This window comes from Schistocerca cancellata, chromosome 4 (assembly GCF_023864275.1).
Source record: "Schistocerca cancellata isolate TAMUIC-IGC-003103 chromosome 4, iqSchCanc2.1, whole genome shotgun sequence".
In the NCBI taxonomy this organism is placed as follows: domain Eukaryota; kingdom Metazoa; phylum Arthropoda; class Insecta; order Orthoptera; family Acrididae; genus Schistocerca; species Schistocerca cancellata.
Genome location: NC_064629.1, coordinates 364,887,020 through 364,914,523, shown reverse-complemented (window position 1 = coordinate 364,914,523; position 27,504 = coordinate 364,887,020). Strand labels below are relative to the sequence as shown.

At 39.9% G+C, this 27,504-nt stretch overlaps 1 protein-coding gene across 4 annotated transcripts in view; it reads left to right on the top strand.

The window, feature by feature from the left end:
• Positions 1-27,504, top strand: part of LOC126183662 (metal cation symporter ZIP14-like) — a 386,045-nt gene that overhangs the window by 279,450 nt on the left and 79,091 nt on the right. For all 4 annotated transcript variants that reach the window (XM_049925807.1, XM_049925809.1, XM_049925810.1 and 1 more), the window contains exons 4-5: positions 9,214-9,347; positions 21,771-21,942. In XM_049925807.1, the coding sequence (XP_049781764.1) occupies positions 9,214-9,347; positions 21,771-21,942 (306 nt within the window). The remainder of the gene's footprint in view (positions 1-9,213; positions 9,348-21,770; positions 21,943-27,504) is intronic.

The window sequence follows — 27,504 nt, the reverse complement described above, 5'->3', positions numbered from 1 at the left end:
ATAATCTCAGCATCTGAAAATGTAATCAATGAAAGGTCATTAATCACACAAGTAACAGCAACTATCTGAGAATCAAAACTTGAGGTATATCACCTTTTCATTCAAGTAACGGCTGATTGATTCATGGATCTTTATTGATCCACTTTTTTTCATGTTAAGAAAGATGTGACTCCGATCAGTATCATTGCCTGTGACACTACAGCATTCTAATTTACTTCTAAGAATAATTTGGTAATGGTCAGTTTAGGGTTGTGTGGGTCCAGTAGCACTGATAACATGTGGGGGTCCTTATTAACTTTTTTCAAACATTATTTTATTTTTATATAATATATAAAGGAACTGCCAAATAAAATTTCTCTAAGAGAAGCTAAGCACACTGATTTTGGGACATCTGAATGACTAACATAATAAAGACTGTGTTAAGACATTAAAATTACCCATCACAGTTGAATTTTACTAGCTCCATTCACGTAGTAAGGCTAAACCACTGTTTAGCCAAGTAAAGTGTTCAGTGGCACCCCATGTTTTGTATCCATTCCAAGTAACAAAATTGTAAAGTGTAAACCAACTGAGGATATTGCCCAGTAAGATATCAAAACTGTCAGATCATCAACCCCAGGTTGTTGAGAGATGGTTCTGTTGATCAGCCTCAATGTGGTTACCCAGGGGATAATACTCACACTCATCTAGGCATGAAACAACACATCTATATTATTGCACTACGACACAAATAGATTTCAGCACTCATCCATCATACATCATTTTCCAAAACTATCAACAAGGTGATGCATTCTAGAATAGTATCTCACCTGAGCAACAATGATATCCTCAGCAAATCACAATTTGGATTTCAGAAGAGATGCTCTACTGAGAATGTCATTTACATGTTCACCCACCAAATTTTACAAGCGTTAAATAACAAAATATCATTGGCTGCTATTTTCTGCAACCTATCTAAGGCATTTGAGTGTGTGAATCATAGTATTCTCCTAGATAAACTGAGGTTTTATGGGATTGATGGCATAGCTGACCAATGGATTATATCATATTTAACCAAAATAAGCAGACAGTTATACTGTACTTTGTAACAAACATTGTAATCTGGGGACATTATTCTAAATGGGGAGAAATTGTACTAATATGGGGTTCCCCAAGGCTCAGTCTAAGGTATGTTGTTGTTCCTCATATATGTAAATAATTTTCCATGTAACACACAACAAGCAGGATTAGTTCTATTCACAGGTGTACTAGTATTGCAATTAATCTAATCACACATACTACAAGAGAAGAAATGATAAACAATGTTCCTAAATATGTCATTAACTTGTTTGCTGCATATGATCTCAGTTTTAAAAAGACACAACCTATTCAGTTCTGCAAATCTGGAGGTACTACACCAATGATTAGCCTGTCCATATTAATGAGTACCAAACTGAAAAAAGTCCATTTTGGAACATGTAAAACAATTTAGTTCAACCACATTTGCACTTATAATCACAGCAAATCTTGCAGAGAGACAAATCAGTAAGTTAACATATTTTGGATATTTTCATTCAATAATGGCAGATGGAATAATGTTCAGGATAACACATTTTTAAGAAAGAAAGTCTTCTGTGCACAAAAATGTGCTGTAAGAATAATATGTGGTGCTCACCATGATCATCTTGTAGACATCTGTTTAAGGAGTTAGGCTGCTTCACACTATGTTTATTCTTTTGTGAAGTTTGTTGTAAATAACCAACTGCAATTCAAGAGGCGCAATGATGTGCATAATTAAAATACCAGAAGAAAAAAGATATTACTTATGCAATTTAAAGTTGCCTTTAGCACAAAAACTAGTACACAGTGCTGCACTTAAAATTTTCGATCACATATTCAGTGATATAAAATGTCTGAAAGACAGGAAACTAACATTTTAAAATAAACTGAAAAAGTTTCTCCCTGACAACTCCTTCATCAGTTCTGTAGAAGAATGTCCATCATTGTAATGTGTAAAAGGTGGTGTGTAGGAATTACTAACTTGCATCTGTTTGTATAAAATAAATAAAAAAAAGGACACTAGGGAGTATTTTTACAAAATAATTTGTGGTGTGAGTATAAATGACTCATTCCACATTATTACAATTTATCATTCAAAATACCCATAGAACATTAAACTAACCACTCTAACTAATCCACCAAAACAACTTCAAGAATACTACCTACTTAGCCTGTGTATACAACAAAACTGATCCCTGTGTTCTTACTCTTGTTTCCACCTAGTGAGAGAGTAAGAAAACCACTGCTCCAAGTTTTTACCATCACTCAAATTACCAGCTGAAAGAACTGACAGTCACCCATTGTTACAGGCACTTGCTTGTACTGATTGTCTTGAAACTGATTGCAAATTATTGCAACTCACTCTAAAAGTTAAAACCCACATGTTATAAACTTGGAAGTTTAGGCTTGCAGATACTACCAAATTTCGCTAAACTCTCCACAGCATTGTCCACTGTACACATCCTAACACACTGGTATTGTTGTGGCGTAGCAAGACAGCCACGCCACTCGGAAATAGCCGAAATGCACGCGTTAACTCACGCCGGCTTGCGTGAGGTCTGAAACAGGATACGTTATGAATGCTATAAAGAAAAGTACGTAGCTTCTTTAATACTTAACTTTAATTCATCCTTGTGGTACATCGCTCTTGATAATGCAAGTGAGACTCTCAGATATGGTTAACGGCGCCTTGCTAGGTCGTAGCCATGGACTTAGCGGAAGGCTATTCTAACTGTCTCTCGGCAAATGAGAGAAAGGCTTCGTCAGTGTAGTCGCTAGCAAAGTCGTCGTACAACTGGGGCGAGTGCTAGTACGTCTCTCTAGACCTGCCGTGTGGTGGCGCTCGGTCTGCAATTACTGACAGTGGCAACACGCGGGTCCGACATGTACTAATGGACCGTGGCCGATTTAAAGCTACCACCTAGCAAGTGTGGTGTCTGGCGGTGACACCACAGGTATAGTCTTATATATGCCATGCTTAGTGGTAGAAGCTGCTAACCTAAACCTATTACATTCGGAAAGTGGTAATGCGCACACTGGCATATATGAGTGTGTTAAATGTAAAAACATGCAAGAAAATTTTACAGAAAAGCATAGAAACATGGTAGAAAAACATACTGTAATGGCACACTGTAGTTTAACCAAAAATTAGTGAGAGAAATATACAACATAACTGCAACAATAGCACTAAGTGAACTAGATTATCACTAATCTTAATTCAAAGGAATAGTTGCAGATTTTTAGGAGCAGTAATAACAGTAACAACAGTAATAATGTTAATGTTATTAATCCATTACAGCAATAGACAATGTCACACATATACTACAATACAAAAATACAAATGAACAATGGAAACTCCAGAATAGAATGATGACAATATTATGAAAAAGATAGATTGCTACTCACCATATAGAAGAGAGGTTGAGTTGCAGACAGGCAAAACAAACAGTCTTTTTGTCATGTCACAACTCAACTTCTCCTCTATATTGTAAGTACAATACAACTGATAACTTAAAGGAAACAACATTACCGTGTCATATTACAGTTGATAAATTCTTTTACATCATAGAAGTATATGTCACACATATACTACAATACAAAAATACAAATGAACAATGGAAACTCCAGAATAGAATGATGACAATATTATGAAAAAGATAGATTGCTACTCACCATATAGAAGAGAGGTTGAGTTGCAGACAGGCAAAACAAACAGTCTTTTTGTCATGTCACAACTCAACATCTCCTCTATATTGTAAGTACAATACAACTGATAACTTAAAGGAAACAACATTACCGTGTCATATTACAGTTGATAAATTCTTTTACATCATAGAAGGTGTGGGCAACTAATCAGTTATGCAGTTTGTTTGAATGCTTGTTCTGATAAATCTTGAATAGATTTTGGAATCTTACTTAATAATTTGTGCCCCATGAGTTCATAAATGTTAAGTGATTCTGAGAGCCTCTGATATGGAGTATGAATGTATGAACTGCTTCTTGTTTCGTACCAATGTACATTTTCTATTTTCTTTGTGTTTGGCTTCTGTTAACTTCTTCCTTGTATAAATTAAAACACACACACAGACACACACACAGAGACACACACAGACACACACACACACACACACACACACGCACACACACACACACACACACACACACAGAAACACATACACAGACACCACAAGGGGTTCTGAGGTACCAGGTATTGACGAATGCTGAAACACCTATATTAATACATGGGCAGCAATGCAGATGCTCGAAGATGAGAAGGGCTGAAGTGGGTCTAGTGTGTCTTGAACAAATGCAGTCTATGAGACAGCAATCACCAGGTTTACACTGTACGCACGTATAACCATTACTTGCAGGCAGACACAGAGAGAATCTTCATTCATTGCTGAAGACCACAACACAACATTCCATCTTCCAAGTGATCCTTTTATGTGCATGCCCATAGACCCACTAATAATAACTGGTTCACAACAATGTTGACACATCTGGGCTCCCAAACCCTCTCATCTGTGCTGTGGTAGCTGTACGATCTGACATTGCTGCCCTTACAATATAATGACCCTGGCAGGTATTTGTATTGCGTGGATATCATCTATGGGTGTGAGAATGTTCATGTGACCACTGATATGAATATCATTGCATAACTTGCGTGGCAATTCTCCAAAAGCACTGTCCTGCCACTTAGAAGGCCACAATTTGACACCTTTCAAACTCACTTAGTTGGCTGTTGGAAGCATGGGTGCATCACCATGGCATGGTTGCCTGCATACTTCTCCTTCTGGTTGTGAGCATGCCCTAAGAAGGATAGACACAGGTGACACTCTGGTAGCTATGCCACTATGCAATATGTTGGTGAACAATGTTGAAACCATTGTCAGTATATCTGCAATTACCCCAGGTGGAATATACCATCATCAGGTCAAATCGACATCGTCTTTCCAGGTGTACTAATTTTATTCCCAGCAGTGGATTTGTGGTGGTATGTGTACATCTGATGACAAAAAATCAGAACTAAAGGTTTAGAGATGTGGTACTTTATTTTTTATCAGTACAAATGTTGTACCCACACTTTTAAAATGCACAGAAAAGCATTAAAATAATGTTTTTAGAAGTTAAATTTCAAAAACACCCCGCCCCCTCAACCTAGAAGGTCACAGTACCAGAAGCTCTTTTTTAACAAATCTGATGAAAGTGGAAGTTTGAGAGAAGGTATACTATCACTGGTGATGGTGCACCTTCACTGACCCGTTTAGTGGAAGTGGATTGTTGGTTCCAGATTTACTGAACAATACACATTCATTATGAGTAGTGCACCATCACTAATGAAGGAATACTTCCACTGTACTTCGTAAGTTGCATTTTGTGAGCTGAAACTTGGAAACAGTCATTTTATATAAAATTCATTTGTTGCAGCAAGGACATGCACCATGCACCATGGCATTTACAGTTGCACAACACTTTTTTTTTTCAAATGCAAATATCATAGTGTGGTAGTGTGACATTTGTGATGGCAGTTGCATTTGAAGAATCTGTGACTGCTTCCCACTGACTGAGATGTTGCAACTGCCCTCAGGGCAACAGTTTTCTCTGATGGAACTTCCTTCTCTGAGATTATTCTAAGAGAGCAAGTACTGAACTGGGACCTGAAAGAAAATGTTGTCACAGTCACAGCTGCATATCATATTGTCCCTTTTTGAAGTATTTAAAAACAGTCAATTTAATACATTATGCGAAGGTGGTCCAGCACTGCCTCTCTCATCCAAGTTTGATAGAAGCCATCAGCCATTCTCTTGAGGACGACACCTAGGATCAACCTTGTATCTCTTCTTCTTTGACTGAAGTCAGAAATTATAACTCTCATCGTACATCCCTTTTCCACTGGTAGCAAACAACGATCTGAACACAGCTGCATTCTTTGTGCCTGTTCTTTGAAGCACTTGTATGCCTCAGTTCCACATTTTTCAATAGCTTGAGTTCACTCATGCGAATCATCAGGCAGTATACATTACTGTCTGGGACACATTCTTTTTCTCTGTACTCAACTTCTGTTCCTGTTGGTATGTTATCCTCTTGTACTGGAGATTTGCTATCCTGCAACGTTTGAGCCCCTTTCTCTCTGCTAACACCCACTTGATTAATTATATTTTCATTGTTGTCCTCAGGGTGAACATTCACTGATACTTGGGGATAAACTTGATGAAGACAAACCATGTTTAGGAGGGCATCCTAACATCACTTTGTAGGTGGACCTTTTAATTCCAAAATGTGACCTTTTAATTCCAAAATGTGTTGTGTTGTGCATCCATGTAGTTAGCATATTTTATAGGTCCTGATTTGCTTCCTCTATGGTGCCTTGGCTCTGGCTGTGTCTAGGTTTATTGTGCACAGTCTTAAAATTGGGCCATATTTCAGTTAAATGGCTCATTATTTTGCTAACAAACTCTTGACCAATGTCTGACTGGAACACTGAGGGAACACCTAACAATGTAAAAATGTCAATAACAATATTGCACACCTCCTCAGCTGTTATGGTCTTCAGTGGCCTGAGAACAACCAATTTAGTGGAATTTATAGTCTCCGTCTGGTTGCGATTGGGAGTCGTGAGATCAATTTGACATCTGGAATTTAATTCTTTGAACATCTTGGGCTTCACTACTATTTCTTTCTTTTGACCTTTTTGTTTTTTGTAAACAAGGCTCGCATAAGTTCTGATAAATCTGGATGTCACTGTATGTTGTATTATGGTACTCTGACTTTAAAAAAATTTTCATTCCATCAGGTCCACCATGGCCAGATGTTACATGAGCACCATGCAGAATATCACACAGTTCTTCATAATAAATATAGTTCTTAATGTTGCCTTCTTCAGTATTAATCTCATTATTCCATTCACCTTGAGCAGTTCATATCTCTTCAAAAACAAGTAGTCATCGCTGTCTTTCTTTTGTCCAGAATTTAGTGATAAAACCTTGCTGATAAGTGACTCATACATTCCTCTGTCCATGAAGACACAGTTGTAATTGGGGTTTCCCCATGCCACTCTAATACATTTGTAGAATTTCACAGATTCAACCATAACTGCACTGCTGTCAACCATAGCTGCAATGCTGTATAACATAACAATAACCAACTGATGACAATTATATTCATGTCAATATATGGTACCATTGTACCATTAATAATCTACTTGTCATGCTCACAGCTAGGGTTTCATCATAAAATAATACCATATGCTACTATGCTTTGAAAAAATGAAAATAAGATGTTCTAATATATATTTCAGGACCACAACCCATAAGTTGCCTTAACAAAAATATTGCTTGTATTTTATCCATCCTCAGCAACTGTAGATGTATGTAACAAAACAATAAGAAACCGGCTGCATAAAAGAAATTTATGTTATTTATTGGTTTTGGGCACATAGTGCCTTTCTTCAGATGGTTATACCTATTGCATTACTTGTGAGTGTCAACAATATCAACAATAAGATGCATGCAGCAAAACATTATACTGATTTTGTACAGATACTATGAATCACATGACCATGGCATTTTGCTATATGCATATTATTGTTAACACTCACAATTAATGTGGTAGGTATGAACTTCTAAAAAAAGGGCACTAAGTGCTTGAAACTAGTAAAGAAATTAAATTTCTTTTATGCAACTGGTTGCTTATTATTTTGTTACCTTAAACACATTAATCTTGACAACTGACCACTAATATATTTTACATATTGACCCCAAGATAATTTATCATCTAAATATGTCACCAATACTCTGGTTATCTGACCTTTTTGCTTAGTGGCCTATGTCATTTGGTGCTGGTGGTATATCAACAAATGGTTATTAGGCAAGTATTGTCAATGATGTAAAGTAAATAATGACTGTTGAGAATATGTTGGTGAGAAAAAACTGACTGGAGTGGAAAATAAATAAATCTCTTGTACTGATCTGCAATACCTAAAATGTGCTCCAATAATCTAGAATTTCAGTGGATGGAATATTTAAGTGTTCAAAAACACATACTTTTTCCCATGTCTCAAAACTGTGATTAAAGCTGTGAAATGAGCTGCAATGCTACTGGTATTGTAGTCTATGCCAGATCTGCAAGTCATCCCATGATTCTATCCTGCAAAACAGGATCCAGCTGGATTCTTTTGGGCATTACATTAGAAATGCCATCAAAAGACTACACTCTCTCACAAAAAAGCAAACATGGCTAAAATGTTATGGGGCTAATTCATTGATTTTCCTTATCTTTGAATTATGCACAGTTGTGGAGGCAAGATCAGACTTTTGAAACTACAATTGTGGTTTCTTCTCAGACAGAACAATTTCTCTTATTTTGTTAAATATGGATCAAAAAAGTTTTTTGCCCTCCAGTAATTTGATATAAATCAGCGTTTTGAACATTTTTTCCTTTTTTGGCATTTATGGGTAGAAAGCTTTTGGTTTCAATTCAGTATCATATTATTGATTATTCCTCTTTGTGATACAACCTCTATCCAATAACATTTTAATTTAAATTGACAGTTTGATCTCAAACAATTGCTTAGGCTTTGAACTAACACTGCATAAAGAGGGGAATTCGTGGCTGGCTGCATCCAACCAGTCAGTTGACTGATGACACCAAAAAGAAAAGCGAGGCAACAAAGTAGTATCTCAATAAGAACAAACCAGATTTATCAGTAGCTGGGTTATTAATCCTGTTGTATTTGTAAGAGAAAAATTAACCCTAGTTGTTTAGATGGTACCTGCTGAAGATTTCCCATAAATATGCAACATACATTCAGCAAAAAAATTAATATGCTTATATCCCTATTTTGTCAAGCACACTTCTGAAATACTTGTTTTGCTTTGTAGGTAACGATATAAGAACATTAAAATCAATTTCACAGGGTCTCTGAAAGTGATTTTCAGTTTACATGATATCAAAGACATTACATATTTATCAGGTAGTGGTACCTTGTGCTCTGAGGCACTGTAAATTGAATGTTTTTAATATTTTTCCTCAAATTTAAATTATTCTGTGATTACTTCATGTTGATATTACGTAACAGTAAGATTATCAGAAAGATTATCCTGATTCTATATTAATGTGCTCTCCCACTCCTGTGTGAACAACAATAACTTATAAATGTTTCAACTTTCATTGCAGAGAACGCAAATATGGAGAAACTACTAATAATCTTAATAATGACAGTTCAGATTGTGATGGGATATGAAATGAACTGCACTGATGTGAACTCAGAACTGATGGAAACTCTAGAAATGATCCTGAATTGTACAAAGGTAAGACTATAAATGGTTAAAAGTTATTTAACACATAAAAAGTATGTCAATTTATTTTAAGTATATAAATGCATTTACAGTAGGATGAAAATTTTTCATTGGAGATAAAAGACAGTAGAGCTCAAAACATTTAGAAATTAATCTGTGTCCTTAGTGTTTATTTTGTTGAATGACAATTGATTCTACTAACAACTGAACTAATTATGTTAACTGAGCTACAGAAATTCTTCATAACACAGTAATGTAATTGAAGAGTGGCAGTAAATGATAATATATGCAAAATAATAACCTCCTGAAATATTTCTCCAGAAAGGTGCTGGGGTTAGTTTCAAATTTAATTCAATAACTTGACTCACCAGAAACAAATCAGTGACACACTACATGAGATTTACAAATTCTCAGACAATACTAATGTGTTGCCTGGCATATACATACATCACTAGCCAACATATGGTGCATGACAGACGATACCCTGAAGCCACTACTAGTCATTTACTTTCTTATTCCACTCACAAATAGACTGAGGGAAAATGACTGACTATATGTCTCCATACAAACCCTAATTTCTCTCATCTACATGGTCCTTCTGCAGAATGTATGTTGGTGGCAGCAGAAACATTCTGCACTCACTTTCATCTGTCAGTTCTCTAAATTTTCTCAATAGTGTTCCTCAAAAAGAAAATCACCTTCTCTCCAGAGATTCTCATTTGATTTCTCAAAGCATCTCCATAATACTTGTATGTTGTTTGAATGTACTGGTAACAAATCTAGCAACCTGCCACTGAATTGCTTCGATGTGTCTTTAATTTGACCTGATGCGGATCGCAAACACTAGTGTCCTATATGCAATATCCCTTACAGGTGAACCCTACTTTCTGAAAATTATCCCAATGCATTATCCTTTACAGGTGAACCCCATTTTCTGAAAATTCTCCCAATGAACTGAAGTCAATCATTTGCCTCCCCTACCACAATCCTTACTTGCTCATACCATTTTCTATTGCTTTGCTGTGTTATACCTAGGTATTTAATCAATGGGCCTGTGTCAAGCAGAAAGAAAAATTATGAGCTGTTGTATGCTATGCACAGAATAAATGGAGTACTTTTTAGAAACTCAAGAAACTAAACTGTCAAAGCACACAGATGAAATTATACAATTTGTTCCTGGTAAGGAACTCGTTAAAGTCATAAAATAGATTACTTCCCTGTTGCTGCTTCTGTCTTGGCTGGTCGCTGCTGCCATTAGGAGGAGACAATACTTCTAAAACCTAAATTGCTGATGTTGCACAGTAGAAACAAGCCAAAACCGAATTTGGTTACTTTATTGAAATATTACTATCACCAGTTTGTACTGGAAAAGTATCATTATCAATTTTGAACTGATACAATTCATCATCATCATACAGCTTGCATTCTTTCATCAAAACATATGTTAATGTTGTTTTACATATCAGCTGCGCTAGAATAAACTATAATTCACAACTATGAAAGTTTAACAGTGATGTTTGCATTACAACTTTCATTGCAACTTACGTGAAATGTGCACCTTGTAACGGAACATATTAAAGTCTTTACTTTACTGAAGTATGTGATACCCTCCAAATTCAACCAGTTTAATGAGTATTTATGATTATAGAAAAGTTATTGTGTATGTTAACAATGATTGCATAACATGTCTGCATAAACAGTCAACCCATTAAATTATACTGAGTAACTGACCCACACAAAAGTTTATATCACTTGATCACTGATACAGCAAATGTCATCATGTAAAAACACTAAGTCCATCTTAAATAATTAATATGAAGTACGAAAAATAGTGACCAACTTAGGTATTTTGGATCTCCTTAAATAAAAATCACCCAGTGAAACCTATTTGTTCACTAGGAGCAGTTTCACTCAGTATTCACAAAATCAATCCTATTTTAGACGAAAACCAATGTAATTCTTAACAATTCATGTTATTTACTTATTTATGCAAATTAGAGAAGTCAATTGACAAACTTCTAAAAAACGGCCTTTTTGTAACAAAGAATTATTCTGTCAAGTCAACAAATCTGTCTGTCATTTTAATAACATGTTAAATTATGTCACTCGATGCAAATTAATAACTTTTCTGCACAAATTATGATAACAGATGTACATGTGACTTATAAACTGTATCTCTTTTTAGTAGTTCTTTGACAATGTTATAAATACAAGCAGCAAGAAGGGTCGGGAGGCAGTCGGAATGTCACTTTGGTAAAGTGTGTTTGTGTGTTATTGATTGAGGTGGATAAACAATGCATAGAACATGTAAAGGAAGTACTACTTTGTGTTGTGTCATGATCTTTGGTGGACAGTGGAATTAAGATGGCCACCAGAGTAATAAATATTTGAAGTTTACATATTTGTTGGTTTCACTCGTTCTTTATCATCAAAAGCACATAAAAAACACGGGACCTCATGTTTTTAACCCTAGACAACCAGATTTAGAGCCAGCATCAGCATCGAGACACAGCAGCGATCCAGCAAGTAGCAGCGATTACAACAACACAATGCATTTTAATGGCGCCAACCTAACATCAAGTGCTAACAAGCTCCATAAATGGGAGTGAAATAGTGCGATTATAGCAATTAGCAATATCTATGACTAGGCGACCATTACAACCTGGAACATGTTTTTTGCAATTTTTCTCCAATGAATCATACTTATGTTATTGTTTGTATTCTCTCTCTAAAACACACACACACACACACACACACACACACACACACACACACACACACACACACACACACCACATACATTGGTTTTCATTATAATATGTGTGTAAAAATACAAACAATGTGAATATGATAGAACAACTATCATTATTTTACTTTTGTAGCTGTGAATTTGTGTTGGCACTAAGCAGATAACCTGTAAACCAACATAATGTGTTTTGATGAAAGCATGCAAGCTGTCTGATGATGTTTTATATCAACTCGAAACTGGTAACAATACTTTTTGTATATAAACCAGCAATGGTACTTTTTCAACAAAAGTAAACCAAAACCAATTTGAGGTTGTTTGCTGCTGCACACCATCAATAGTTAACATCACATTACATCCACAGTCTCCAAACATATCTTTATCTGACAAAATTGCACTTCTGTGATCACTGAGTGTCTGTTAGATAGTCATAAATCATGCTTGGACTGTCTATATGATTCACTGTTACATCAAAATGCTTTCAATAAATATAAGAGACAGTCCAATGTGTGCTAGATGACAAAAGTAACAAAATCACTCACAATGCCACCATATGCAGTGTTTAGTTAATGCTGCATTCTTGTTCCTCATACTACTTGCAAAAATTGCTTAAACTTAAGTCTCAGATTTAATATGTGACCTGTCTTTTACAAAATTGTTATTTAATAATTTCAATAAGGTGTGTGCAATAAGATATTAGGTACCCAAGTTTTGGTATCAGTGTCAATAAATATTATTAAAATAAATATCATATATGAACAGTTTAGGGTCATCTATCAACTTGGCATATTATATGGTACTGCAAGCAACATTTTGTTTGTAATGGGAACTAAAAAGTTTTCCATTTACTATCTGCATAGCATACAACAGCTTATAATTTTTCTTTGGACTAATTTTGCCTAGACAGTACAAAAACAATTAAATAAATCTTCAGAGTTCCAGGATTAGCCACCTGCAGACTATTAAATGACAACCCAGAACATAAGGCCAAAATTTATGAGGCATTTTTCTTTTCATAGAGCTTTTTCAGGATATATGTATTTCATTTAATCAGTTCAGCACTTTTAAATGACAATTTCAATCTTCTTCAATGATCTCATGCATCCCATTGCTTAGTTTTTACTTTGAGGAGCAAATTTCAACCAGATCTGAGCCAGAAGCAAAGCATGTAACAATAACAGATGTAGCCTGAATCTGATAAAATGAGGATGCAAGTTTCAAACAGTTAAAATTCATCATTTGAGTAAGAATATAAAGTCAGGTGACTTGGTGCTCTCTGCAACATAAGCAATAAGTTGACAGTGGGTTACACTGTATTACTTCTCCTTATATCAGCACAGCACACATTATGTGTACTCGTAACAGTTATCTGTACTGAAAAGCAACAATTATACTCACAGAAGGAGAGCACTAAATACAAACGAGTACAGAAAACTTTTCACTTCAACAGCCAGATTCTCTTTATTATTCATCCAACCACTAACATCATGAGCCTACCATTTATTATCTCATATATACCCACATAGAATGGTTTTATATGATAAAAGTGATAGTAAAAGGCAAGACATATTTTTTTAGCTATATCAACTGAAAGACATACGTTTAAAGAGAGCAGTTTGATGAATGACTAAAAATCGAAAAATTAAAGTTTTAACTCTCATTTAGTTTTTTGTTGTCATTAGTTTCTCCTGTGGCAATGTTTTGTGTATTTGATAAGATGTCAAGGTGCAGCATGTACTGTATTCCATGTAAGCTGAGTTTTCTCTGTGAATCATTGGATAAATCATTTTATGTGTCCAGGGAATGCAAGGGCATTTCACCTCCAACAAAACAATGCATTGTATAGCATTATGGTGATTATACCACTATTTGGTTTGATAACAGCTTTTCTTATTTTATACATTAAATATACAATATTTGAGGTTCTGGGTTTTTTGGCTGTAGCAATGGGCCACGCACAGAAAACTCCAACTTATTGCAATAAGACACTTTTATTAAGGTTCGTATGATTACAGAGAACACAAGGAAAACATTGCAGAAATTCACAACACATGTATCACTCCGTCAAGTAGTAGATGGGACTAATCAAAGAACTCCTGTCTCCAAAGAGCATTTACTCTGGACTTCGCCAGTGAAGTTACTGGCGGTTGACTGTCATCACAACAGATCCCCCCCCCCCCCCTCCTCCACGGGAGTGTGGAGCACTGGGAGCAGGACGTGGGTGTCTTCCTGTGTAGTGGCGTAGTGGGATGCTCGCTGGTTGATAGCAGCATGTGCTACGAGTCCATACTGTCTGTGCAGGGTGGACTAGCGCTCGTATAGTCCGCCATCAAGTGGGGGGGGGGGGGGGGGGACTGCCCAACCTGCACGCATCAACTGGACTGGCACAGAAGATGTCGTCGTTGCAGCACCGGCGGAGAGGGGATGCGAATCTTGAGCATCCTGTCGGTGCTGAATGTTGCAGCTATGGCAGCCATATCTACCCCATTTGGGATAGGGACTGTGTGCAAGATGGTGATATGTGATGTGGGTGTGGACCCACGTGAAGTGTTCCCTATGCGGAGGATGAAGATGGATCCCTCGTGGAGCTGCAAGGAAAGCTCGTCGTGTGGGCACTCAGAGGCGTTGATTGCGATGCAAATTTTGTCGACAGTGGATGTAGGGGGCACTAGGTGGGGGTGGGGGGGGGGGAAGTAACATAGTTTAGGAGAAACACTGGAACACTCTGTGGGGGTATTGGGTGCCAACACTTGGGACTGGGTAATGTCACACGCAACATGTAGTTCAGCCTGAGGTTGTGGATTGTCACACACCGTGCCTGTGTGAAATGAGGGTAGAGTATCATCACACACAACCACTGAGTTGCCCACAGGTGTAGGCTCAGTGCACATACGATCATGGAGGGGCACAGGGGAGTGGGCAGTCTGTGTGAGATCGGGGTTGTCACCTGATGGAAGAACACTCAACTCGGGGGTGTATGCTACAGATTCCTCGATCATCCAGGCTGGTTTCACGTGTTGGAGGGAAACTGTCTGCCGGCGGCCACTGACGAGAATGTCCATAGTATTGTCCATGCAAGCCACTACTCGATGCAGGCCAGAGTAAGGTGGCTGTAATGCCGGTTTGACTGTGTCATCCCCTAACATAATGAACTCACAAGAGTCCAGTGCTGAATGCAGGAACACCTGAGGACGGGTATGTGGTCATGGAGGAGGCGTGCGGATCACGGCTATGTGTGTCCGCACACGCTCAACTAGTGTGGGGTGGTCAGATAGGTCGGCGATTGCTTCGTCATTGACAAACTCTGCAGGGAGAACTAGGGTCTCACTGTACAGGAGCTCTGCGTGTGAAGCCTGGAGGTCTGTCTTGTAAGCCGTGCGTATTCCTAGCATAACTCAGGGAAGGGCGTCGCACCATTCACCACCGTGGCACATGAGTGCTGCTTTAAGGGTCCTGTGCCACCGCTCAACCAGTCCATTGCTCTGAGGGTGGTAAGCCGTAGTGCGGAATCTATCCACCCCACATAGGACGCAGAGTTTGTTAAACTGCAGGGATTCAAACTGTCTTCCTTGGTCGGTGGTGATGGATGTAGGGCAGCCAAATCGAGCTATCCAGGAGGACACGAATGCGCGTGCTACGGAATCCGCTGTGATGTCCTGCAGGGGTATTGCCTCCACCCAATGGGTAACGCGGTCAATGACGAACAAGATATACCTGAAACCATCAGACATGGGTAACGGTCCTACGAGGTCCACATGTACATGTCGGAAGTGGCCTTTCAGGATGTCGAATTTACCTAGACTAGGTTGTGTGTGCCTGCTGACTGTGCTGTTCTGGCATTGTAAACAAGCACGAGCCCAAGTACGACAATCCCCCTTCACACCTGGCCACACAAAGCGTTCTGTAACCAAGCGCATGGTAGCCTTAACACCAGGATGTGCCAAGTTATGTAAAGAAGTGAACCCTTGGCAACGCAGCATGGGGGGGAACAATAAGCCGGGCGGTGCCCATGGATGTATCACACCACAGTGGCCTGGCCGAGCCCGGTAGGTTGCACAAAACGATCTGAAGGGGAGTATCTGGATCCTGTCGGAGGTTGTGCAATTCAGTGTCACTGTCCTGTAAGTGGGCCCATTCGTCGAAATTAATCGGGGACAAAATTGCAGTGATACGTGATAGGTAGTCAGCCACCACATTTTCAGAACCCCGAGTGTAATGGATGTCTGTTGTGTATTGGCAAATTAAGTCCATTTGCCGAAACCAATGTGGGGGAAGGTCAGCAGCGGGGTTACGGATAGCCTCCGCGAGGGGGCGATGGTCTGTGAAAATTGTTATATTCCTTCCTTCGACGTCTGTGCAGAAATATTTTACAGCTTCATAAACTGCAAGCAGTTCTCTGTCAAATGCTGACCATTTACGTTGAGCTGTAAATAGTTTTTTGAAAAAAAAAACGGAGTAGTTGAGTCGTGTCATTGACATGCTGTTGGAGGACTGTACCAATTGCAAAATCACTTACATCCGCTGTAATAGAGATGCAGGCATCTGGCAAAGGGTGGGCGAGAGTGACACCACATGGTAACGCTGATTTAAGGTCTTCAAAAGCTCTCACCATGTTGTCAGACCACTGTACTCGGCGACTGCCAGAGCTTTGTTTCCCGTCCAATGCATCAGTTAAGGGGGCTTGAATTGCTGCCGCCATTGGCGGGTTACAACGGTAGAAATGGACAGTTCCTGAAAACAGCGTAATTTGCGAAAAAACACTGGGAGAAGTAGATCGCGAATGCAGTCAACCCACTCCTGCAGGGGGCATATACCATCCGAGGAGACAGTGTACCCCAGAAAAGTGACAGTGGTGCAGTGGAGTTGTGACTTGTCATTGATCTCGACTCCGTTACGTGTCAATAAGTACTGTATCATGGCCAGGTGGAGTTCATGTTCCCTTTCTGAGGGGGAGAAAATTAATATGTCGTCAAGGTATGCGTAGCAATATGTGCAGTTAAACAGAAGTGAGTCTATAAAACACTGCCAAGTTTGGGCCACGTTTTTGAGACCATAAGGCATGTAACGAAATTTGTACAGGCTGAAAGGTGTGATCTCTGCTGTCTTTGGTATGTCACTCTGTTCCATTGGTATCTGTAAATATGCCTTGCGGCAGTCCAAGACACTGAAGATGTGTGCTTTGGTAAGTACTTGCACAAAGTCTTGTATGCGAGGTATAGGATAATTGTCTAATACCGTCCGCGCGTTGAGGCGATGATAGTCGCCGCAGAGGCACACTGTGCTGTCCTTTTTGGGGACTAAATGTATGGGTGAGGACCAGTTACTGTCTGATGGACGAACAATACCTGCCCGTAGAAGTTCCTCCACTGTGGCATTAGCGAGGCATAGTTTATGTGGTGGCAGTCGGCGTGCTTTATGATGCACTAGTGGCCCATCTGTCGTGACAATTTTGTGTGTCATGCCATTCATGATGATAGCGTTCAACTTGGCAAGGGGAACTCGCTCGGGGCCCATTGTGAACGGGAATTGGTAGCACGCAAGAGTCACTAACCTGATGTGCCGGGGAAGCTGTCTGTGTCGGTGGCAACAAAGTTCCCCGAGGTGCATCTCCAGTGTCGGATGGTGGTGGCATTCACAGGCGTTGTACGAGGCATCATGCCTCAGTAAGGGCTTGCATAGCCGACGATATGGCCTGGTTGTGAGTATGGAGATCGTCGACTGCAGGGCCTTCGGGCTGGGGCTGGGCAATGGAAGTTGTGAGGCTGACCGCCAGTGAAGAGCACTCAATGGGAGCTGTGTTGAAGTCGTCGAGAAGCTGAGGGGGAGGGGGGGGCCAAAGAGGCAACTGAACGTGCAGTATGAGTGGACAAGGCGTGGTGCAATAATGTGGCTGACCGAAGATCTGGAGACAGTCCGAAGTGGAAAAGGAAGTCAATGCCTAAAACTGGATCTTCGATGTCAGCCATGTGGAAGGACCAAGTGAACTGTTTGCCAGGTATGAGTTCAATAGGTAACTTGGCCAAACCATCAACATGACGTGTCGACTTATTTGCTGCTCGAAGGGACAGTTTGGTTGATGTCGTGTCCTTTACAGAAAATGCGGGAGGTATGACACTAACGTCTGCTCCGGTATAGGCGAGAAAATACCGGCATGAACCTAAATCCAAGGCGTACAGACGTCCTCGTGAGGTGAGGGATCTGACGGAATGCAACATCTGTAGGCGCCCCTGCATGTATCCGCGGGCCGTGGCGCCTACTGCGGCCCACGTGCGGCGTTTGGGAACGTGCAGGGTGGGCGGCAGTTGCGAGCGGTGTCCCTGAAAGTGGAGTGGAACCAGCATATGCATGAGTCAGCTGTACTTGTCCCGCCAGCTGCAGCGTCAAGCGAGGGGAAGGCGGGGCGGGCAGGCACTAGCCCGGTTGGGGTGGGGAGAGGCTGTTGCCGACCCGCTGGCGGTTCCAGGTCTTGTCCACTAGATGGCTGCTGTTCTGTGTGCTGTCCGCGATACGCACGTGCCCGGCCTCTACCGCCCAACGGTGGAAGTATAATCACAGGATTACCAACCGCGGCGGTATTAGGCACTGTGCTGCGTGGTGGGAGGTGGCTGTGTCGAATAATGGCGTATGCCTGGTCTGCCAGCCGTAGTTTATCCTCAAGTGACGCTGCGGTATGTGGAAGCAAATGTAACTGTAGTTTTTGCGGCAGCTTCACCAACCACAATGCCCAGAGCACTAAGTTCGGGATGATCTCTCTACTGACCTGCGCACACAAGCATCGCCACAGCTGTGAGGGTGTTCTGTCGCCTAAAGTCTCATCGTAAATTATGTTGTGAATTGTATCGGCTGGCGAACAAGAGAAGTGCTCAATGAGTACTGCACAAGCAGAGGCATATTTGTTGCTTTTGGGTGGGTTCAGCAACAAGTCACTGATGAGATCAGGGTGGTTGTGCAGGTGGTTCACTAAACACAAAAAACGACGAGTGTTGTCATCCGCATTATCGTGTTTGTCCAACATGTTGTCCACCAAGGTAAACCACGTCACTGGGTTGTCTGGTTGTAACAGCGGCAGCTTCAGAAAATTACCAGGGGCCAGTGCTTGCGGGGCTGTAGGAAAGGCATGAAACGTACAGGGATTCTGCACGGTGTTCGCTGGTGCGAACTGTGCCTCAGTGACAGGCGATGTGTTGTGTTGAACATCCGGTAGCTGTGTAGTCAAGACATAGTATACAGTCCATGTAGGCATGGAATCTGTACGGCCACACGACAAGCACGGCGCGGCAGGCGTGGAAGGATCAACCGCCGATGCAGCTGAAATCTCGAGCAGAGGCGTGAGATCGCGATTGAGCGCAGAGTGACGGGGCGGAACCACGACAGGTGTGTCGCCCGATGTGTGCACGGGGCGGCAGGACGGATAGCCATATAAATGGCCTGGCGCAAGTGTCCCTTCGACCGGTGCGGAGGGGGACACGTTAAATGGTGGGCCACTCTGAGGAGGGGTGGGCCGTGCATGTGGACCCAGAAACTGGACGGCCGCGTAGTCCATGTTATGCGGTAGAAACTCGGGGCTTCTGGGGTATTGTGCTGGAGGAGCATTCTGTCAAGCGTAGAATGCTGTAGAAGGTGTCCGCGATGATGTGTACAGTGCCCGGTGTGGTATGCCGGCAGAGGTTAGAGTCGTCCGGCCAGGCAAGGCAAACACCGGAGATACAAACATTCCTGGTGTATTAGTAGCACACGGAGTAAAGCGTTGCACTTCACAGTCAAATGTCCATTCTGCGGTCACAGTGTCCTGCACTGCTGGAAAAACTGGTGGCTGTAACATTGCCTATTGGCGCGAAACCGCTGGTACCCAGATCTCGACGGCAATGTATTTTCGCAACTCGGAGTCACCAATGTGGGTTTTTTGGCTGTAGTGATGGGCCACTCACAGAAAACTCCAACTTATTGCAATAAGACACTTTTATTAAGGTTCGTATGATTACAGAGAACACAAGGAAATCATTGCAGAAATTCACGACACGTGTATCACTCCGTCAAGTAGTAGACGGGACTAATCAAAGAACTCCCATCTCCAAAGACCATTTACTCTGCACTTCACCGATGAAGTTACTGGTGGTCGACTGTCGCCACAAGGTTTATTAGTAAATGCCAGAAAATGAGAATAATATTAGTGTAAATAACAGAGATCATGGAAAATTACCTGAACAAACATTGCAAACACAACTATAAACACAGATACATAGTCAAATAACACAGCTTTGAAAATGGTGGCAAGACCTAACCTTAGCTACAGGGTAAATGTAGATCCATAGTCAAATAACATAGGCTGCAAAAAGATGGCAATGCCATGCCTTAGCTGCAGAATAACTTATAAGGTGTAAAGAGCAGAGAGTGGACACTGGTAACTCTCTGATAAGACTGTCTTTCTGCACTGATACAATAATTAAAACTTAAATGGATATTTCCAAGTAATGAGAAATACAGCACTCAAAATATGAACAAAAAGGAACATTAATTATTTTTACTCTAACAATTAATTTCTGGATAACTAACATCTACTAAGTTCAAAAGCAGAAATAGCATTGTCCATAAATTCTGTGGCACTAGCTGTGGATTATCAGTGAACAAATTTCAAATATCAGCACTAGGATTTATATTAATAGACCATATGTGAAAAATATAAATACACAACGTAATGAAGTCATGTGTATTGTTAGTGGATTGATACAGTCTACACACACATACTAGTTACCTTTCTTGACTCACGTTTCACCTCCTGATGTCAGACAGAAGTGTTTGCTACTACCAGAATACCAGAACATAGTTGATAACCCCAACCTTCCAATACTGAATTATGTGGAGCAAAAAAGATTAAGATCAACAAATGCCACTCTTACCACAGCCAGGACTCTTACTGGAAATGAATTCAGTGCTATTAATAAATGGAAATGCAGTTGGCAACAGAATTGTCCTCCACAATACCTGAAACTGCTCTGCATCCAGGAGAAACCCCCTGGATTGGACCAGCCTCAGGCAGTTTGGACTACCATGAACCACATCCTAAGAGGCCATGGAAAATATGCAGACACTCTCCACAAGTGGTAAAAATCTTGAGCACCATCTTGTGACTGTGATGCAGAATGACAGACACTTGCTCATGTTCGAGTTACTGGTGTAATTAAAGCTGCAAGGACGGTTTGTGAGTTGTACTTGGGTAGCTCAGATGGCAGAGCTCTTGTCTGTGAGAGGCAAAGGTCCTGATTTTGAGTCTCAGTCTGGCACAGTTTTAATCTGTCAGGAAGTTTCATATCAGTGCACAATCTATTGCAGAGTGAAAATTTCATTCTAGTTGCTCATGTTCTATCAACATGTCCCACACACGCCTAGAAAAGTCCCTTCGAAGGTTTCCTGATGGTGGTAAATGATGTGATAAACTACAAGACCTGGATATTCAACTATAGCTGTTATCATTTTGTTATATTATGCTGGAGATCTGTGTTGAAATGTTGATATTTAGTAGTTTAGTAATCTTTTTATATGTACAACTATTCTTGCGATTCAAAAACTGAAATGTATGCCATATGATACATAAATAATTTTTGGATTGCTTCTTGTCTCTTTCTGCCTCTGATGATATTGGTGTAAGTGCACTTATATTTTAGATACTTTGTTTTTTTTCTCAAATACAGCTTCATCAGGGTGATACACTAGCACCAAATTCATTGTCAGACTTATATGGGTCTACACAGTATTATCCATCCCTCAGTTCTGTATGTGAAAGGATTATGAATAATGTCTCAGCTAACCCACAGAAACCAACAGGACTGCCACAACCTGAGTCAGGCCCAACTACTCTGCAAAGTAAGTATATATTCATTACTTAATAATAAATGCAATAGTTTTTAGATGCAGCTGTTTCTCTAATAAAAACTTCAATTCCTCTCCCATCCATATCATCTTTTATTCATAATTTCAGTTTCAAGTCCTTGAGAAAGCAATAGAAAAATGTCAAATCCTTTTCAGCATGTGGTCTGGAGTACTCATAATGTAGTCAGTATATTATAATATGGACAGATAAAAAAATCTACTCACCAGGCAGCGGCAGGAGAAAACATATGTAATAGATATGGAAACATGCAAGCTTTTGGACCCAGTGAATCCTTCTTCTGGTAGAAAAGTTGAAGGGAAAGGGATGAAGGGAAAGGACAGGTGAGGTTTTGGAAATTGGGAGATTTGTAGAAAAGTTGCCAGAACCCTGGGCCAGGGGGACTTAATAGAAAGGATGAAAAGTCTCTCCTCCTCTGTCATGACTTTTCCATAACTTCCCCATTTCCTAACCCTTACAAGTCCTTTTCTTTCATCGCTTGTCCTGTCCCATTAACTCTTCTGCCAGAAGGAGCCACTGGCTAGCACTTTCCAATATCAATTTACACCTGTTTTCTCGTGCCACTGCCTAGTGATTTTTTTCATCTACCCATATTACATTACACTTTCAAACATAGTTTATTTTCATTCACAATAAATCAGGGCATTGAGTCCCCAGGAGGCCAAAAGATGCATATAAATGTATAATAAATTTCTCTAATTGTCCTTCATTCACTGATACCAGCCAGTAGGAATACAAATAAAAACTGCTATCAATAAATGGTATCAGTTACTGCCTCCCCACTCCTGTCATCCACGCAAAAACAGACTTCAGTGACATTATTGACAAACTGATCTTACAAGCAGGAAGAAAAGAGACTATGGAAGATCTGAACATAGTATTGGCCCAGCAGAAAGTACACCAGCCTGATAAATGTGATTGAAAATTACAATAGTTGCACAAGCCAATTGAAAATGACAATAGTTGCGTAAGCCAGTGCTTGCATACATGTAAACTACATCGTTATCGCAATAAAACAAAAATATAATAAGCTCCATCAAATAATAGCACTTGACTGCATATAGGCCTATGTGCCACTAATGAAGGATACTTGAATATGATGCAAGAACATTGCATTATACAGACTTATTTAATGAAATACTCATTCTTAAGGCATCAGGGAATGCAGTTTATCATCTTTATTAATATTAAAAAAAGTTATGCATGTAAAAGAAAGTAGAATTACAAATAAGTAACTCATGGTTAACTTTGAATTTAGGATAACCATCAGAGTACTGAGGAATTGAGATCCATCAGTCACTTATTTTCTCAGATGCTATTTAATTACATACCACCAGTATCTGGAATCTTTTTAATTAACTTGTTCACAATCATGGCCATAGGTTTAACAAGAAAGAAGAAAGTCCTGTTTCCAAGGGTAGCTGTAGGACCTAGAGAGAAACACCTTAAGCTACTAGGTGAAAGGGCTGCCTTCGGAAGAGAACATGACACCAAGCGGTAGCTGAGCTAAACACAGCTGACTAACAGTGAGTGGGACACAGAGAAGGCCAAGTTCAAAGCAGCTTATGTAAACAATGAGGCACAAAGTGGAAACCTGCACCACAATGATGTCAATAGGCCAAGAGTGAAGAGAGACACAATCAGAATCATGAACATTCCAAAATACAGCATTGATAGTAACTAACAATATCAGGTGTGAGTATGGAACTGACTGACCATTTAATAGGCAGCCATAATTATATAAGCTGTGAGGAACTCTACTGGCAGGCATGTTCACATGGTGAGCAGAGTGGCTCATGCTGTGAGCGCAGTGTAGTGGCAAGACAGTGCCCTCTAATGGCCATTCAGGTCAGTTTCCTCCAGCAGGCATTCAACTTCCATGGAGCCAGATCCTGTGCCATCCCCCCCCCCCCCACCCTTCTAAACAAGTGCATATGAGCAGAAATGCCACTGAGGGGGGGGGGGGGGGGGGGATGGAATAGAGGCACGGGTGAAGACACAGTCCATCTGATTACTGACTGTGGGAATGGAGGGTGTTCAGAGGCACCCTTCAGGCTATTGTTGGCAACTGACACGCCAGGGGATTCCACTAATCCAAATGGATGTGGAAGGGATCACTGGCACAAAAATGGCTGCAGTGCCTGCAATATCATATTTATTTGCCGACACCAAGCAACAGACTTTCAACTAAAAGTATCTCCCTGTATGGGAATACGCATAAGGGATACGGTTGACAGCATACAAAGTAGCTCCCTGTATGGGAATACACAAAAGGGATATGGTTGACAACATATGGATGTTTGGGTGTGGCCCTGAGTCATGCTTGGATAGCCTAATGGTAAGGTGACCACCACAATAATTGCAAAATCCAGGATTGAGTCCTGTTCCAGCACAAATTTTCATTGTTGTCATTCCATTATACACCTGATGGTTGTCCATCTTTGCAGCTGTGATTATATTTCATAATGACTGTAGTTGCTGCAGTGGGATTATTCCATCATACTTTAGAACATCACAGACACTGCAGTATCGCAGATATTACAAATGATGTTCATAGTCTCATGTTTAGAAGAGTGGAATGATTATTTTTCTGTTCTTTTATTGTTTGTACAAATTCACCAGGAGAAGCGAAATTTCAGACAATCTTTACACAAATTGTGAAACTGAATGTGAGAGTAATAATATAACTAGCCTCACTGAATATCGGCCTCACTGTAATTCAAATATTTTTATTCATGTAGCTAAATCTGTGAAAAATTTGGAGGTTATGTCAGACAAACTATCTAGCCACAAAATAATGGTGCTCAGAGCCATTTAGCCACAAAATCAATTTCTGGAGAGCTATTATTAAAAGATATAAATGAACTTGCAATCATTACTGATTCAGCATCAGAAAAGTTACAAATTAGTACAGCTACACCTAATAGTTACTAACCCAAAATGCTTAGAAGCAGTGATTACATTTTCTCAGAAAATTAATGACAGAATACGTTGAGCAACACTGAATGAGTAAGGATGCAACAAGTACTTGTAGACCTACAAACAACCATTAAATCTCTCATGAGTTCATAGTATTATAAAATTAGTAATACAATCTTACTAGATTACCTACTTCTGAGAAAATATTAACTGTAACATACTAAGTCTATTATGGACTTCTAGCAAGTGCAATTAATGGATTTTTAGTTTGTTATATTACTTTAAACACAACCAAACATGATGGTAAAAGAATAAGAAAGTAAAAATTGCAATTTGTGAAAGAGTTTCCAATTCCTAATATTATTTAGGTTTTTGTCATACAAGTTTTATGTCTTGGACACGCACCTGGAACACAGTAAGTATTGTGTGGATACACCTGTGGTTATTTGCAGTCAAACTGACAACAGTCTAACCATTCCTAAAAGGAAAGATGAGTAGGGGAAAATAAGGAAGAAAATGATGAGATGAGCTGCAATCATTTGATGGACCAGTATGGCAACAACAATGCAGGATACGCACCTATGTTACAAGTCTAGAGAACTCTTTAAACAACAGTGGGACACTAATTACTAGTATAAAACATAACAAATAAACATAGACAAACAAGTAAACTCACCACTGGAGGTCATTGCTCATGCCCTAGGTTAAACTTGAACCATACCTCCAGTTAACATTATGCTCATGGTGCTGATTATTGGTGGATGACTGTAACAGAGGTCTTGTGAAAGGAATTTTTCACTTACATCATTCATAGCATATTTATCTGACATTGATTTATCTTTCTCATCAAGCTTATGATATCGAAGGTGTCCACCACATGACTTACCCTCCATTGTGAGCCTAGCTGCAGTTGTGCAGGTTTCAGCAAACACCTACAGTGTGCAGATAAAATGACTTGCTATCCACGTGCCTCACATATCTGGCACAGTTTTGAGTTTTTAGATACCCTGCAGCAACATGACAGTAATTAAATCATAGTGTTACTATTACTCAAGCTGTGGTCCAATAAATGCATAGTATTTAGGACCAACCAAAAACAGTCTTACACATGTCACATGCTTGTTGTAGATACTTCCAGTACACATGATTTTTGTTCCCCTTCTTCAAGAATTCGACATTGGACACATATGTTTTACAGTGGTTATATTCTTCAAATTGACATTTGACAATTAGGGCAAACAGCCAGTCACTGTGTTTTATTGTCATCATTATTACTCACTGAATATCCAGAGGGACAACATGAACACTGTCCAAAAATTGCTATGCTTTAGACCAAATTCTAACCACTGATCTCCATATTACCATCTTATTTCGATCTGCAAAAGAAGGTCAGCCAAACAAACTTTTCTCTCTATTTAGATATATATGCTTTAAAGAAGTTGGCCTTGGAAAATGCCTGCTGCAGATACTATTTGCATTTAGCAACTTTATAGTGCAGCTATCAATTTTTTTTTAATTCAAACATGTTTATTAACAACTACTTCAGAAATGTTTATTTAGAGACACACATAAGCACATATAGATGAACTCATATGCAAGACAAAGTCGTTCATATCGAGGGTGGGATTCAAAGCTACAACCTCCAAAAAAGTGTCTTAGTGCCTTGATCCACTTTTCCTCCACAAGCCAGAGCCACATATTCTTAAGGACAGACTTAAAGCGGCAAGAAGTTTTGAATAGTTCTTCCTTCAGGCTGTCACCACCACCACTATTTTTGATAGAAATATGTTTCATTCTTCCCCAGGCATCAGTATAGGAACAGCAAGCAGAAATCACATTGTAGAAAGTCAGTTACAATGGGAGCATTCAGTCTGAGACAAAATCATTACTGTGATTGAAGAACACAGTTTTCAATTAGAGATGCTGGCAATAGGCATGGTGTTCCACCTACTGCTGCAAAGAGATGGTACAGGAATTATACTGACTGAGGTACCATCAACAGAGATCCTGAGTCAGGCAGGGAGATACTTGGCACACACCATAGTGACATAAAACTTATGAATAAGTCTGCACAGCATCCAGCCCTAAATGTGAAGCGGTTGCAGTGAGAGAGCAACTTCCTCAGTTACAGAGAAATACTCCACTGAATATTTAGGGAAGCCAGACTGCACACACAAGGATGGACTGTGAAACAGGAACTCAGGGAGAAAAATGTTTTATACTCTCCAGCATTGTTTGTTTGTTTGTGTTGTCCTCATCATTTCATCATCATCCAGGAAAGTGGCGAAATTGGACTGAGCAAAGATTGGATAATTGTACGGGCGCTGATGACCACGCAGTTGAGCACCCCACAAACCAAAACATCATCACATCATCTCCAGCATTCACAGTGCTCCATCTCAATGTGGCATGGGAAAATGTAATTTTCACTAATATGAAGATGTTTTCCTCAAGCAACAGTGATCTAAGGGTGGTTTACAGGCCACGAGGGACCATACAACAAAATAATATGTAGCAATGATAAGAAATGGGCAGCTGTTGGTTCTTGGGGCTAGATTTTTGTGAGAGGAGCAGGACTCAGGTGTACTTCACAGAATTGAGGGAACTCTTGATAGCAG